Genomic DNA, 17,195 nt, shown 5'->3' on the forward strand with positions numbered 1-17,195 from the left:
GAAAATCGATGACATTATTCTTCAAAGGGAGAGTAGCTGGAACAAAAGCTTGGAACAGGAGCACAGAGGATTTACCCACAGAACCAGGGAAATGAGCAGGCCGCATGGGTCAAGGTGCACAAAGGGACCCTGAGAAAATGAACAGAAGAGGAGCGGCGTGGGCATCTAAAAGAGTGGACACCTGCAGGGACAAAGGAAGCATGACATTTTCCTGGCATACACAAAACATGAAGACCAAGAGAACGTGCTCTGAACATCACAAGAAGCCATCTTGCCAGTTCCCACAGTAGATTAAAGTCCCACACAACCTCCACAAGATTAAAATTGCTGTAACATTTCTTATTAAAGACTTCATTCCACAGATTGTTTAGGTAAAATCTAGTACAGAAAAAGTATCTATTGCTAAAGTATTTTTTAAAAAAACCTAATTCCAAGTAAATATGATAAAACATAAACTTTTAAAAACTCTGAAAACCCACTTTCCATATATAAACTTGCCGTATATAAACTTAAAATAAATTTAATCCTTCCAAACTGTATGTCCATCTGTAATCTTTTAGGTAGTGGCAATCAATATGCCCATACAGCTGTGTTGTTTAGTCACTGGGCTAATTGTTGATGTTATATTTACAAATATTTTCAAGTTTAATAGTAATGCAATGTACTACCACATGGGTTAACCTAGTTCCCAATCACTAGGTCACCACTGCATTTTTGCTGGACTTTTAAAATTACATGTCGCACCTACATAAACATCTTTACCCAAAATGAGGTTATTTTCTTACATTACAATCTCTCAAGTTAAGTTGTTTTTTTTTGTATTTTTCTTTTTTTCTTTTTTTATCGGTACCGGGGATCAAACTCACGACCACATACTTCCTTGCAAGGCAGGCACTTATGCTGCTGAGCTAAATCCTCAGCCCTCAAGTTAAGTTTTTAGTATTGTAAGTTTACAAACCAATTCTAGGAGCACAAGTTTTACATATTAACCTCTGGATTTAAGTATTTACTTAAATGTTCAAGAATGTGTAAGTCTAATTTTATTGAAGAAAAAAACTGAAATATGCTAAGTACCCTTGATTATTGTTCAGAATAATTTCTAGTGTTTTTTTCCATTTTATAACCTAGAAATTTACTAGGTCATCATATTTTTCTAGGGAATAACTAGCCCTAAGGTTTTTGCTTTTTGGTGGCCAGTTTTTTTGTCTAATTTGCTAATTTAGTAAGTAATACAGTGTCTAAATTTTTACCTCAATACTCTATCTAAAACACTGTGAGATATGTTTTTCTCCTTCACTTGGGAGAATGAGGCAGGATGGTTAGGAGTTCAAAACCAGACTGAACTATAGACCGAGACAATAAATATATACATATAATTTTATCACAGGATTTTCTAATCTGTCACTGTGTCACTTCGCTTTTAAAACCTCTATCATTATTAAGAAATCAACCAATAACAAATGCTGGAGAGACTGTGGGGAAAAAGGAACCCTTCTACACTGTTAGTGGAAGTGTAGATTGGTACATCCACTGTGGAAATCAGTAGATTCCTCCAAAAATCAGGACTAGAAGGGGCTGGGGATTTAGCTCAGCAGCATAAGCGCCTGCCTTATAAAGCAGGCAGTCGTGAGTTCGATCCCCGGTACTGATAAAAAGGAAAAAGACAAAAAAAAAAAAAAAAATCAGGACTAGAGATTCAATTTTACTCAGCTGTTACCCTTCTTGGTATATTCCTGAAAGAATTAAAAGTATCCTACCAAAGTAATATGCAAACTGATGTGGACAGCAACACAGTTTATAATAGTGAAATCTTGGAAACAGTCCAAAAACCCATCAACCAGTAAATGGATAAAAATATGGTTTTTCTGTTTTTTTTTTTTTAATACAATGGAGTAATACTCCATTAAGGATAAACCTGAGACATTCCCAGGAAAATGAATGAAACTTGAGACATAGTCTTAAGTGAAATCAGTCGGATATACATATGTAAATACCACACTGTTTTGCTGGTAAGAAACCGAAAGTATAAATAAGGGCCAAAACGTATAACAGATATTGGAAAATAGGAAGAAAACATTCAAATAGGAAAGGGAACAAAGGAAGGACAACAGCAGGAAAAAAAAATGTAAACAAAGCTTTTATAAATAAGGAGGGGGAAGAGAGAGAAAAGAAAAATAATGGAGAAGAGAGAGAAAAGAAAAATCAAGGTATCATGTACAGATACAAATGCTCTATACTGAATGTGATGATTAAGTATATCTAAAATGTACCAATAAAATTAATCTTTAAAGGAAAACAATAGGGCCAGGGATATAGCTCAGCAGCACAGTGCCTGCCTGGCAAGCACAAGGTCCTGAGTTAGATTCCTAGTACCCAAAAATAAATGAATAAATTGCCATGCTCAATCCTGGGGCCCAGGGTGGTTCCTAATTACAATAAGTAAATAAACAAACAAACAAACATAAAGGACAGGGGATTAGTATATGTGTTTCAGTTCTTTGTAGCCAATCATACATCCTATTTCAGTGAATTGCATAAGTGTATTAAATTTGTAAAAAACTCTAGCTAGTTTAAAAACTTGCAATAACACTTACAGAAAAAAAGTTCACTCTTGTTCCTTTTTGATACAAAAACTTTTAAAAGGACCAGAGATTTAGCTCAGTGGCTAAGGGCCTCCCTGCAAGCACAAAGTCATGAGTTCAATCCCTGGTACCAAAAAGAGAAAAAAAAAAAAAAAAAAAAAAAAAAAAAAACCTTTAAAAGACCAAAAGCCGTATGACAATAAACACATGAGATCTTTCATTTATACTTTTTTTTTTTTCTGTTTTTCATTTTTGGTTTTTTGAGACAGGCTCTATGTATTTCAGCGTGGCCTTAAACTCACTCTGGCTCTGGCTGGCCTAAAACTCTCTTCAGTCCACCCTCAGCCGCCCAAATACTGAGATTAGAGGCCTGCATCACCACACCTGGCTTAAATTATTCTTAAACCCTTACAATTCCTTTGTCTTCTTAAATAACAGTTCTTTTCCTTATTTTAGAATCTCATTCATTAAATATTAAACTCTGTTACAAATAGTTGAGTCTATCACAGAAATTGGATTTTGTTCTATTCATTCTTTTCTGATTTTAATATATATAACCTTACACTATATATTATACATGTATTATTTATTTGGGACAACTATTCTGTACCTAAAATTCCTCTTGCTATTGTTCCCCCAATCTAATTACTGTTCACTCAAAAATCATTTGTGCAATCCTAGAAAGTGTCATTCTGGGATTTTAGTTATGAGTATGTGAAATTTATGTATACCAATCTAAGCAACACTGTCATCTTTTGACTCCATGTTTAGCTTTCAGTCAAGATTTATTAGTTAATGGGGAGATGGGGTACACACTAGGGCTTGGTGATTATCAGAAGCCCAGGCAGGTTTGGAATACACAGTTAACCCACTGCCCCAATCTCCTGAGTGCCGGGAGTGCTGGTATGCACCACCTATGCCTGATTGATGACAAAAGATTCTACAAAATTTCCAAAAATCTTAGTCTCAAGAAGAAAGACAGCCAGGCTGAGCAAAGTACACCTGTAATCCTAACCCTTGGGAGGCAGAGGCAGGTGGACCACACCAAGACCAAGAGCAGCCTGGGTTACAGAGTGAGTCCAGGCCCACCTCCACTATATGCAAGGTGAGACTTCGTCTAAAAAAACAAACAGAAAAAGCAAGACGATAACTCAGTTTTGGTTTTGTGTCTGTTCCTTTCATGTTTCCCAGCCTTGACAACTTCACTGCAAGGTGGGCCAGGGGCCAATGGATCCATCACCCCCTCTCAGAGTCCTGACGCCCTGCTATCTCATCTATGAAGTCACAGGTGGTCACATCTCACTGCACCTGCCCTTCTGCCCAAAACCAGTGAGGGAAAGATTCTGGTCCAGATGCTGTATGTTCTTTCTTCACGCTATAAAATTAGGTAAGTATGGCAATCACTGAAGATATTACCTTAGAATTAATTTATAATGATATCTGTATTTCAAGACTCTTTTAAACCCTATGTGGTGCATTTGCAACTCATTTTCAGTCACTATGTGATTTTCTTTCAAATGTACAAATACCTGTCAGTCAAACATTAAGTGGTTTCTACTGGGTCCTTGAACACTGGACACAAAATACTGGTTTCCAATTTTCTGGTGTTGTATACAATGAGTTCCTGAAATGAAGTCATAAACTAAACCTAAAATATGATAGATGATGATGGAGTTTTATATGAAAGCGTCCTTTATTGCAAAGTTATTACTTTCAAGTTCTTCAGTGAAACTATTCATTCTTCACCTCTTAAAAACATATATATTTCCCTCATACTGGGTGCTAAACTATATTTTTTGTAAGTAGATATATTACAGATTGGAAATCACTTCTGTGTAACAAGCATGCAAAACTATTACAGGACAGACCTAAAATCACAGTGCTAACTGGCCTCTATTTGTCATGACTATACTCAAATGAACAAGTCCACAATTTCCTGCTTTCTAATTTAATCCTCTACATTACCAAGAAAAACTACTTGTTCATCTTATAGCTTTACAGGAATTTATCCCATTGGCCCTGCTAGAAAATCATGCCCTTCCATCACACCTTGTTTACTTTTTTAAAGACCCTTCTCCCCCGCCCCCTTTTCTTGATCACAGGGTCTTAATGCTGTAGTTCAGGCTGGCCTGGAACACAACTGATCCTCCTGCCCCAGCCTCCTGAGGGCACCACACCCAACTAATTTATGACTCATTTTCAAACTCAATTTGTCTTGTTACAAGGAAATTGTACATAATATAATCATGGTCCTTCTTCACTTCCTCCTCCCCAGTACTGGGGACTAAAGCCAGGGTTTCACAGTCTAGGTAAACACTCTGTCACTCAGCTACATCCCTACCGTTTTATTTACTTTTTAATTTTTTCGACATAGATCCTAAGTTGCTAAGGCTGGTTTTATTGAACTTGCAAGTCCTCCTGCCTCAGCTGCTGAGTAATTAGAATTACAGGCATGTTCCCATTTTTAAATTACTCATTTGTCTCCTAAGTTTGTTCAATTGATATTATGGAATGATAAAAATTTATTAGTAGTTATGATAAACATTAAAATTTAACAATAATTTTATTGCCTTTGAGTATAAAAAGGTGTTAGGGCACTGAGAGAAATGACTACCCACAGTGAACACTTACAACAGTGAACACTTATTGATGCAGCGCACTTTTACACGCACTGCTCATTTAATTTCCACAACAACTCTTTGGAACTGCTACTCTAACACTCTTGTAAGAGACTCAGAAACTGAGGCAAGAAGTAATTATTTGCAAAAGGCTGCACACTTGTGCTAAATATTTAACAAGCTCGGATACTTTACTTGGCCAGGGACATTTTAAAAGGAACTTTACAATTACAACCTCATTTCTTCTTCATAACCACGCTAAGGGGCAGGAGAGAGGACAGGGTCACTCAGCTGAGTGACCAGCCTCCCCACTGTGTATGTGTAGCCAGCCAACCTGGACTCAGAGGTCTTGGGCTCACTCACCACTTGCTCCACTTTCTTAATTAACATCATAGCAATTAAGTACCTGTGTGAGGCTTCTGATACCAGCAGTTTCTCAGTTTCTCTCTCTCTCTTTCTCTTTCTCTCTCTCTCTCTCCCTCTCTCTCTCTCTCTCTCATCACTTTTAAGCATTCTTTAGTTCGCTATGCATTTATGAGCTTAATAGGTAAAAAGTGCCAACAAGTGCAGTGGGTGGATTAAATACTGTGAATACATAATTATCCAACCTCCATGAATTTCTGGTTTACCAAGGGAGATAGATGAGCCATGCTCAAAAAAAGACACGCCAGCAAATATAAATGAAGAAGGGCTGGAGATTTAGCTCAGCAGCATAAGCACCTGCCTTGCAAGCAGGCGGTCGTGAGTTTGATCCCGGTACCGATAAAAAAAAAAAGTACAAAAATATAAATCAAAAGCAAAATGAAAGAGAGATGGCAGGAAACAGGGAAGCAGACTACAAGGAGATGGGAAAGAGGGGAGGAGTAACGGGATGGGAAATGATCAACATGTGACATACACAGACTGATTCCCCAAGACAATGTATGTTTGGGATGTGACACTACATATCCCAATATCTTCTTACTAATGTGTGTTTGGGATATGTAGTGTGCATATCTCAAACACACATTAGTAAGAAGTGATTCTTTAAAAAGCTAAATCACAAGGAATGAAGCAATTAGTACCATGCACGTAGCTCAGAGGAAGTGCTAAGTTTCAGAAGAGGCACTGGGACAGCTCTGGGGGTAATGCAAGGTGGGAAAACACCTGACAGACACCCCGCAAGTCACCTTCTACAGACATTTCTAGTGTGGGATGGCAGTCTGGTACAGTGCTCTCATGCTTGCATCCCCTGCCATACTCAAGATCTTCCCACAAGAGCTATTTTTATCTTTGTCTCTCCAGCATCCAGCAAAGCCATCACTCAGTAAATGGCTATAGAACTGGGACATAGACTAGGCCAGAGAAGCCCATTCCATGTAAAGAGAAAAAACCATGAGCTCACAGAGGACAGGAAAATCATTTTTCACATTTTACTTGCCACGTCACTGGCTGTCCTCTGTGCAGCCCAATCCCTTGGGGCCCCACTGTCGATGGATTCCAGCTGAAGGCACCATCTTCCCAGAGGCCAGGCCAATCCAGAAAGCTCGCCTCCCTATGCTTTTGGGTAATGCAGTCTCCTAATTATGGGCAGGCTATGCTATGCACAAGCCTTTAGAAGGGGAGAGAGACACACTAATAGTTATACCTTCGTTGTCAGCACTTGATATATGCCATGGATGTGTTGTCAAAAAGCTCACTGACATTAAAAAGGTTTTATTTTTCTTTTTGTTTTTAAGAGGCAGTGTTTCTCCCTACGTTGTTCTGACTGACTTAGAATTCCTGAGATCAAGTGATTCTGCTTGTCTCAACCTCCCAAGCAGTTAGGATTATGATTGTAGACGTTAACTAGCTTAAAGTTTGTAGTTTTAAAGTAATGTTCAGAGGAAAAGGCGGTGGACAAACTCTGGTTTGTCCTTAACTTACCCTTAACTTCAATCGTACAAAAGAAGTAACTCAAACTGGGCACAGGGGTACAAACTTGTAATCCCAGCTACTCAAGAGACCAAGAGGCAGGAGGATCACAAGTTTGAGGCCAGTTAGGGCACCTAAGTGGAACAAAATATAAACTGGGCTAATCCCAGTACCAAAAAACAAACAAAACTACCTGAAAATGAATTAACAACCTGGACAGGAAACCTAAAATTATAAAATTTCTAGATAAAACACAAGGAAAAAGCAGCAAGAGAATGGATTGGGCATGATTTCTTGGATCTGGTACCTAAGCACAGACAACAAAAACAAAAATAGACAAAAGTGAGTAACATCATACAAAAGAACTGTTCAAGAAAGGAAATAACCAACACAGCAAAAAGGTAACCTATGGAATGAGAGAAAATATCTGCAAATCATCTCTAATAAAGGATTATTATTCAGAATATATCGGAACCCATAACAACATATATGAGGGAGGAAAAAAGCCAACCTAAAAACTGGTACACCAGATGTGATGGTGCACACCTATAATGCAAGCACTGGGAGAGGCTGAGGCAGGAGGGACTCAAGTTCAAGTTCAACCTCAGCAATTCAGTGAAACCCTGTCTCAAAATAAAACATAAAAAAAAAGGGCCTGGATATACAGTTCAGTGTAAAGGCCAATTTTCCAAAGAAGATATATAAATGGCCAACATGTGTATGAAAGATGCTCTGCAATGAAAAATGTACATTAAAACCACAATGAGTTACTGTCTCACTTCCACTGGGACAGTTACTGTCAATGAAAGGAAAATGATAACAAGTGTTGGCCACAATGCCAAACCAGAACCCTTGAGCACTGTTAGCAAAAAAGTAAAATGGTGCAGCCACTGTGGAAAACAGCACAGTGGTTCCTAAAAAAAAAAAAATAGAACCACCATATGTTCCAGCAATCTTGCTTCTGGACATATACCCAAGAGAGAATCCAAGTAAGATCTCAACAAGATATTTGTACTCTCATACACAGCATTATCCACAACAGCCAAGAGTAGAAGCAGCCCAAGTGTCATCAACAGATGAATGAATAAAATGCAGTGTGCACGCTCACATACGTGCAATTATTATGTAGCCTTAAAAAAGAGGGAATTCTGTTAAATGCCACAGTATGAAGGAACCTGGAGGACATCATACTATGTGAAATGAGCCCGTCACAAAAGGACAAATACTGTAAGACTCCACTTAAAAGTTTCTAAAGTCAAAATTATAAATAGCAAAAAAGCAGGGCAAAAGATGGAAGAAAAACGGGGAGAATTCACATTTAACTTGATAGCTTCAGTTCTGCAAGACAAACAGGTTCTAGATTTCTGTTGTGCAACAATCTAATACTTAACTTTCTATACCCAAGACACTTGTCAAAATGATAAATACCACACTGTGTTTAGCACAATAATAAACAAGTGAACATGGAAAAGTAAATTCACAAGGAATATCACTAAAGAACCCATATGCCATCTTCAGGAAGGAGTGTCACTGCACAGGTTTAGCACAGGCCAACTCTAAAACAAGACAAGACCACTTGGTGCCAATCCAGCCCCAACCAGCAGCTCTGTGACCTGATGACATTACTTTATCTCTTTTTGCCTGACTACCTGTAATAATTAGAATCTCCCACTGGGTTATTATAAAGACTATGAGATCTAACTTTCTGCAAAACGCTCAGAAATACATCCAACAAGTCTTAGGTACCATCATTTCTGGAGTGCTACCAGCCAAACTGTGTGCCCACTCACATTCTGCCCAAAGGAGTAACTTAGGACAGCAAGAGCCTGGAATCAAAGGACAATGCTGGCTCCACCACTGACTAGTGACCAACTGTCAACTGCTCAGCCTTGCTGTGAAATAAGGCCCTTGCCAAGCAGAACACCACGCCGTTCCAAGCAGCAGTGCTCATGTTTCACAGGAGGCCTCAAAGAAAGTACCTGGAAACCCTGGTCATTTTTCTTTCCTTTCTACATCCAAGGAAAATTAAATTTAAAACAGGAATTGTGGCAAAAACCTGTAATCCCAGAACTCTGGGAGGCTGAGTATAGTTACAGCCCAGCCTAGGGAATTTAGCAAGCCCCTGTCTCAAAATTAAAAACAAAATGGGGATGGGGAGGGGGCACATTAGGGATGCATGCAGCTCAGTGCCAAAGCCCTGGGTTCAATCTCCAGTACCACCACCACCACAAAAAAAAAAAAAAAAAAACTCAATTTTAAATGTAGAAGAAGTTTAAAGGGTTAAACACAGATTTTCCTCCAGACAATGAATGTTTTGCTACTATTAGCAATGGCTACAATTAACAGTATTGCTTTATTGACAAGAAAAAAGTAAACACATGAAAAAAGTTGTAGATAGGAAGTATACAAAAAGGAACCAAACTCAATCAGAGGAAAAAATTAGACTGTGCTTTTGGGTAAACAGAACAACGGCTGCCTGCCATGTGAGTTGTTATCAAATTCTGCATTATTAAAAATGTGCAAACCAAAGAGGTTGGTGTGAAGTTAATTTTGTATCCTCTGAGCTTGTGGTAGAAGAGGAAAACACAGATGAATGAAAAAGAACAGTGTTTCCTGTGGAAGTCACATGAGTAACTCCTGTTATCAAACATGTCATCCTAGAACTCACTGGAGGAGGATGTTGCAATACCACTGGGCAAACATAATTAGGTCATAATCCACACTGTAACTGCACAGCCAGTCCCACACTGCCAGATAGACAGTGGAGGGAGAAAGCCAACTGGTAACATGTATAAACCAAGAAAACAGAAGAAGTTAAAGAAAGACATATTTTACTAATCAGTTCATACCAGTAAAGAACATAAGTCCCTCCTTTGAAAACAACCAAATAAAAATCAGGAGAAAAAGTACAAAACATAAATCTGATCATTTCTTCTCCCTCCACGATTTACATTAGCTGATATCTGAAACTCTGGTTGCATCTGGCTAAGTCAGTCCACTATCTTAAAGGAAATTCTTATATACATCAATTTTGATATTGTGAAATTTTTTTAATCAAACAAGGTTTTACTTATTATTTACATTATAGAATAAAAATTTTAAGAACTATCTGGAAAAAAAAGTGACATTTCTAAAAAATATTGCTCAGCAGGCCATAATATACCAGTTACCAATTCCAACAGGCAGCTATAAATTGTGTCCCAGCAGAGGGAATACTCAAACAGATGTTGACAGGAAAACCAATATAAGTCTAACATTAATTCAACCAAACTAGTGCTGTACAAATTAATATGTCATTTCTCAGTGAAAGTTTGAGTATTGGTGAATATTAGAATTTAAAGACCTAGATACATAGCCACTCAATCACCATTTGTAGTAGGCAAAAGAATAAATATCAACAGCAAGGAGAAAGGGCTAATTTGTACACTGTTTGCCTGATTTTATATATGACAGTAACAGTAACATACTATGTTCTTATACTTTGTCCTTTCTAGACAATTCACATGTAGGTTTTACGCATGAGAAATACAAGGCCACAGAAAATAATAAAGCAAGCCTGAGCTAACTCACACACTTAATCAATCTTGTATAACAAGGCATACTTCAAAACAAAACGGCCTCTGACTATAGGTACAATTCTGCAAAATATACACCTGCAAAATGAGACTGTGTGTAAAGGGCACACAAAGGACAGCGCTACTGGGATACAGTAAATTCTGAGATCAAAAGTCTGTCCTATATGAAACATGAATCTTCAAGTCTAAAAAGTTCAGACAGTTATGGCAAGAGCAGAAACAATGAAAAAAGCCCAATCTCCTTACCAAAGGGAGCAAAATGAAAAAATGAAAACAATACCCTCACAAACAAGCACTAAGTTTTGCACCAAACTTTGTTGCAACTAATCAAGGAAACTGAACCACTAAGTGAAAACAAACACAAACATCCTTCATTTCTGATGCTTTGCCCTTTTGTTAAACAACTCATTTAACACAGATTAACCACTATATACTTGCTTGATACTTTTTTCAAGGTTTCTTGCAATTGGAAGGACCCCCAAATTGTCCTAAAGTTAGTAATTCATCACTACAAACTAGGTTGCACCCATCCTGTAGTAACCAACTCAGGATGGGATATCTAACCCTAAAAAATCCCAAGGTGAGGAAGTATATGACAGAAGAGCTTAAATGTAGAATGGAAAAAAATATATATCAAGAGATATTTAATCTAGGTAAATTATTCACAACTGAAAGCCTCCAATGGCTGTCCTGCAAGACCTCTAAAAATAAGAAAACTTTATCCAATGTATGTCCCCCAAAATTCCATCACCCTCTTCCCTATGATTCAAGCACTGCTTTCTGTGCCTTCTCACCTGCTGTTAACTCTACCTTAACATGCCCAGGAAGGACACAGAGCAGAAGACTCCAAAGGTATTGTTTTAAGTCCTGACTTTGTATCTGAGAACTTTTAACCACTGTAAACTGTTTCCACATCCAACAAAAAAAAAAAATAATAATAATAATGGTTTCAGATTAACAAAGAGTCAAGGAGAGGACACTAGGCCATATGTGCATAAGCACTTTCCTAGCTCCATGCTTAACTTCTACTTATCTTTCAAACCCTAGATGAAATATCCTCATTTCGGTAAAACCTTCTTTAGTCTTGTGTCCTTTTTACTTTACCTTCAAATAATCAATCACTCACTCTTCTGTTTTCTCGACACTTCAGAGAAATCGGTATTGAATTTGTATCGCTCATATGTGTTCTGGTCCATTAGTGAATGAAAGCCTCCAGGTTGGGATATTTATCCACTAACCATTGCCAATCCCAAATCTGACAGAATCGCTAATGGAAGCTTATTGACATTTGTTGAAATCAGTGATTTCATTAAACCATTACAACTGGAAACCTTTAAAAAGCCCTCTGTGATATTCTGATAACACACTTTTTTTTTTTTTTTTGAAAAGAGTAATTCTAACTTTAGGAGGTACCCTACCAGCAATGGAAGTTTTCCTTAGTTTATGTGCTCACTATTCATTCATTTATGTATCAAGTTTCTCCTAGGTGCCAGCAGTGAACAAATTAACTGAAATCCCTCCTCATGTGAGGTTCACTTACCACAGATAAATGCATGGAAAAAATAAGCTATTAGCACAGACTTATCCAAATGTATAGGATGTTATATTTTGTTCAACGTGCATGAAAGGACTAAACAAATTCCTAACCACACACAAAATTTAACTACTTAAGAGGATCACATGAAATTCAGCCAGTCTCCCAGAAAAATGCTCAGATGAGGAGCCCATTTCCCCTATAGCTAAAAGTAACTTTTTAAAAGTTTTTTTGAGACAGTGTCTCATTATGTAATTCAGACTGGCTTTGAATTATGTAGCCCAGGCTGGCCTCTCACAGCAACCCTCCTGCTTCAGCCTCCCAACTACTGAGACTGGAGGTATGTGCCACCATGCCTGGCTTAAAAACAATATTTATGAATTCTCTTTTTGAAGATTTGTGTGTTTTGAAGGATTTTATGTATACAGATATAACACACAGATTCATGTGTTTTGAAAGACTTTGTATATAGATACAAAACAGAGATCTTAATTTGAAGTGATTTTTTTCTAATTATTTTCACCACTGGGGATGAAACACAGGGCCACATGTGCTAAGCAACTTCTCTACCACTAAGCTATACAATCCTGTTAAATTTTACTTCAAGACAAAGTCTTGCTAAGTTGCCCATGCTGGCCTCAAACTTGAGATCATCCTGAATCAGTCTCCCCAGTATGTACCACCGCATCCAGATCTTTTAATGAAGGTTATTTCAAAGTCTGGTTATAACTTTAAAAACATTGTTTTATTCTGTAAATGAAAATTTTACATTTTCATACAGAGGGCTATTCTGTTTGAAAATTCTTCACCCATATTTCTTTTCTGAGGGATACGCTGATGGCCCACACAGGCTAAACCAGGACCATGTCTCAAACTAGGTTTCACTGTTCAGCCCAAAAGCCCAGAAAAAAGGGGGTGAGAGTCTGTGACTGGTCTCTCCAGTGCCTGCACACTCCACTCTGATCTTATCTGTGCTTAATCCTTGGCTGTACCCATCTTTTTCCTCAAGTCTGTGCTTCAATTTTGGTAATTATTCCTCATTTGAAGGCCTCTTCCTTCCTGTTAAACACTCTTCCATATGTTGTCATTCCCTTGTCTCAGGCACCTTGTTGTAGCTCAGACACAATCCCTGACTTAAAGCAGAAGAGGTTGATTTTGGCTCATGGTTTCAGGCCCTGGTCTGCTTGCTCCAAGGCAGGAGCAGTATAGCAGAGGGGTCTGGCATGGGGAAGAGGTACCCAATTCATGGCAGCTTGGAAGCAGAGCACACATGGAGGAGCTGAGACAAAAATCCACTCTTCCAGGCCACGCCCCTGAGGATCCAACTCCAGCCAGACCCCACCTCTTCTCAACACAGCCAGATGCTGAGCTCATCAATGGATGAATCCAAATAAGCACAGCACCCCATGCTCCAATCACCTTCCACACATATGGTCTTTGGAAGGCCATTTTGGATCCAAACTCTAACATCATTTCCATAGGTAAGAGCATCTGCCCTCCCTCTGCCAATGTCAACAAGTCATCTGAGTACACAACAGCTTCTAAAAAGCCTCTCACACAGAACCTAACAAACTCGCCTAACAAACTCTGCCTTGCTCTATGCCCACCTCACCTTGTTACTACAGTAAACACCCCTCTCCCTCTACGCCATGCACCATGGTGCACATCTCGAAGGGGATTCCCATCAGGTCAGAATTAAGACAATGCTCAAATCTGTCACATATTTGGAAAAATCATTTATAGAGATCTCTGCAAAACACCATTCAAATTCAAAATCAGGTTCATCAACAAATTTTGCTACCTGAAGTGGTATATGTGTATGTCAAAAAGTACAAAATCAAACGGTCCAGGTGTCCCACGCAGACATTGAGCAGGCTAAGAATACCATCCTGGTCATTTTGAGTCTGAGGCAGAGGACCTGAAGGGCCCTGACGATGCAAGTAGTTTCTATACAAAGAGATTTAACTTCAACTTAATTTTCTGTCATTATGGACTTTAATGTGCCAACTTCACATTTTGCTGAGAGCATTGCCTGCTTCACTGATTAACAGCAGAATAAACGAAAAGAAGATCGTCGTATCAGGCTATGAATACAAAGAGCAGGCCAGGGTCATGATTCCTACACTTAAGAGTTGAATAAATGACCTGTGCTTCCTCTCTGAACAGACAGAAAAAGGAAGAAAAATCACAGGCTTCAAACAAGCGGTAAAGAGATAGATGTGCAGGCACCCAGCTCTCAAAGTGCCCGTGTCCAGCCCCAGTCACAGGGAAGAAACGCTTCAACAGCACCCTAGTGGGGTAGAGAACGTGAGTCATAACTACAACATTAAATAATCATCAGCGGTGCGTCTTTGAAAAATCACTAGTGAGATTTAATTCACAACCGCCGACTTGCCCGCAAAAGGGCTTTCTAATAATACCGAGCACATTCCAAATAGCCTCCCTCTGCCAAGAACTCGCTTAGGGCACCTCCCTTCGCTCAGCAACCAGGATGAAAAATTCGTGCCAGGGAAACCTTACTCCCTCGCTTTTAAAGGAAATTGCCAATGTCCATCCTGCTGGGTGTTTATCCACAGGAGTAGCTCCTAAATGAATTTAGGGAGCGAACGTGACTTTTAATAGCACATCTGGATCCCAAGTGAAAAGCAGAGGAGGCAAAACCAAAGAGGATGGGTGGATATGAACCCGAAGGAAAAAGTTAAGACAATTCATCTGAGGAAAGGGACAACGTCGGAAAGTCTACAGAAAGCACAAAGCACAGAAAATAAGGTGTCACCTCAAGGTAAACAACTAGAAAGCAAGTGAGAGAAGCAGCCCAGAGGAGTTTGGAGCTCTGCATTACTGAACTCCACAAACTGCGATGATGTGACCTGAACCGAGGCTGGGCTCTGGGTGCGGAGCCTTCGCGGAGGGTAGACGCGGAGCGCTGTGCAGAGGGAGATGCGCCCGGCAGCTCGAGGCGCACCGGGTCGGCTCCGTCCCGGTAAACAGGGGACCGGCGTTCCCCGCCGCGCAGGGAAAGGTGTCCCGCAGCCCACCTAGGTCCCGGCCCGGCCCCGTGCACTCACCGATGCCCAGTCCCACGACCAGACGGCCGGCCAGCAGCGCCTGCTTGGAGCCCGCGGCGGCCAGCACGGCGGAGCCGGCGGCGAAGAGCGCGCTAGCCAGCAGGATGGCGGCACGGCGGCCGCACACGCCGTTCAGGGCCCCGCCGGCCAGCGCCGCCACAGCCGCCGCGCCCACCGAGCCCGACACCAGCAGCTCCTGCCACAGCGCGTCCAGCCCGAGCTGCCGCTTGAGGAGCAGCATAGCCCCAGACACCACTCCGGTGTCGTAGCCGAACAGGAAGCCGCCGAGCGCCGAGAACACCGCGGCCACGTATACGAAGGCGGGGGTCTCATCCTGCTGGAACTGGCGCCGCGCCGCGCGTTCCAGGTCGGCGCCCGCGCCCGCGCCCGCGCGCTCCAGGCCGGCGCCCGCCTCAGCCGCCAACAGACTGCGCTCCCCGGAGCTGCTCGCCGCGTCGGGCTCCGGCTGCTTCCGGCGCCGCTCGCCCATCAGGCTGCCCAGGCTCCGCAGCGTGTACTCCGCATTCGCGCTCGCCTTGCGGGACATAGGGCAAGGGCCCGGGTGCCGGGCTAGGTGCGCCGCCTCGCCACTGGCGGGACCCGCGCGGGCTGAGGAGAAAGTTGCGCCCCGCGCTGCCGCCTCACACTGGCGCCCTAGCCTCTCGCCCCGCGCCTGCCGAGCTGGCGCTGCGGAGCTGGCGGGAGGGAGGCGGGGGCGCGATCACGTGCTTTCGGGGCGGGGACTTTGTCTCGCCCCGCCCCTTGTGGGCGGGGCCCGCACCGCTCTCTCCCACCCTACCCCACTCGGTTGAGACCAGAGCCAGGACCTCTCTCGCACTCTGGCATCAGTGTTGGCCGAGCACGGGCTTTGCAGACTGTGGGACAGCACAGAGAGGGCATACTAAGGAAGACCAGAATGTCGGCGGGGGGAGAGCTCCTTGAAGCGGCCTGAGCTGCCTCTGTCTACCCGGATAGCCGAGGTAAAAGGACCTCGGGAAAAGCAAGTTGTGTCGGTGTGGCACAGCAAGGACGCCTCCTTCCGCAGCAGGGTGATAGCTCTCGGTGTGTCCTGCTTCCGGCGTTACGGGAGTTTATTCTAAAGCTTTCAGAGCCTCGTTCTCCCGTCGCTGTAACACTCACTGCCCGCCCCCCTTCCCCATTCCCGCTTATTCCAAAGGGGTGGAACATCCTGACGGCTGGAGGACAGAGATAATAATTGCTGGGAGTGCATCTCAGATCTCCTCTCGTCCCCGTGAGTGAAAGAAAACGTGGGCATCTGCCCTTATGTGACTGGACAGCCCGGGGTCTGACCTGTGAGGCGCTGTCTCCACCTCCCTTCTACCGCGCGAGCTGCAGGGAGCTGCGACTTCCACCCAGCTTCCTCACAGTCACCCAGTCTTCGTTTAACGTAAAGCAAAACGAACGTTATCTGACAGCCGTGGATTTTATTATCAAGTCCGTTGCTGTTTGTTGGTTTGAGTTTTCTGGTTTTCCTTGGATTCAAATGCTCTGGCACAGTCTCTTACAGTCCCCTCCGTGAGACAGACAGTTGACCTGTCCCTCCGCGGTGCTTTGATGCTTCAGACTGAAGTCGCGGGTGAAGTATTCAATTAGTCCCCCAATTCCAGGGTCCTCTTATTTCCCTTATTGAGGCAGAAGGCTTTTTCGTGAGAGGATCTAGTTTTCATGCTGTCTCAAATCTTTTAATTGAGAGTGAAAGGGGAGGATTTGTTTGTTGTTTTGTTTGCATCCCTGTTACAGTAAAAGGTTTAGAATTTAGAATTTGTCTAAATTGCTTTCCTGTGGTTTTTAGATCATGATTATCCCCATAACGTGGCACAATCCGACAATTAGGAAAATTGAATTAATGAGCTCAAAGGTTTAAATTAACTGTATAGCTGAAAACTAAGGCGAGGATGCACCAT

General features: G+C 41.6%; 1 protein-coding gene across 1 annotated transcript in view; it reads right to left on the reverse strand.

Moving 5' to 3' along the window:
* Slc2a13 (solute carrier family 2 member 13) overlaps positions 1–15,986 on the reverse strand; it is a 341,626-nt gene extending 325,640 nt beyond the window's left edge. Inside the window, exon 1 of the mRNA XM_063254554.1 lies at positions 15,271–15,986. Within this exon, the coding sequence (XP_063110624.1) occupies positions 15,271–15,817 (547 nt within the window). The 5' untranslated portion in view covers positions 15,818–15,986. The remainder of the gene's footprint in view (positions 1–15,270) is intronic.
* Between the last annotated feature and the right edge of the window lie 1,209 nt (positions 15,987–17,195).

This window comes from Cavia porcellus, unplaced genomic scaffold (genome assembly GCF_034190915.1).
Source record: "Cavia porcellus strain 051 isolate PalLab524CR breed Dunkin Hartley unplaced genomic scaffold, mCavPor4.1 scaffold_8, whole genome shotgun sequence".
Classification (NCBI taxonomy): Eukaryota; Metazoa; Chordata; class Mammalia; order Rodentia; family Caviidae; genus Cavia; species Cavia porcellus.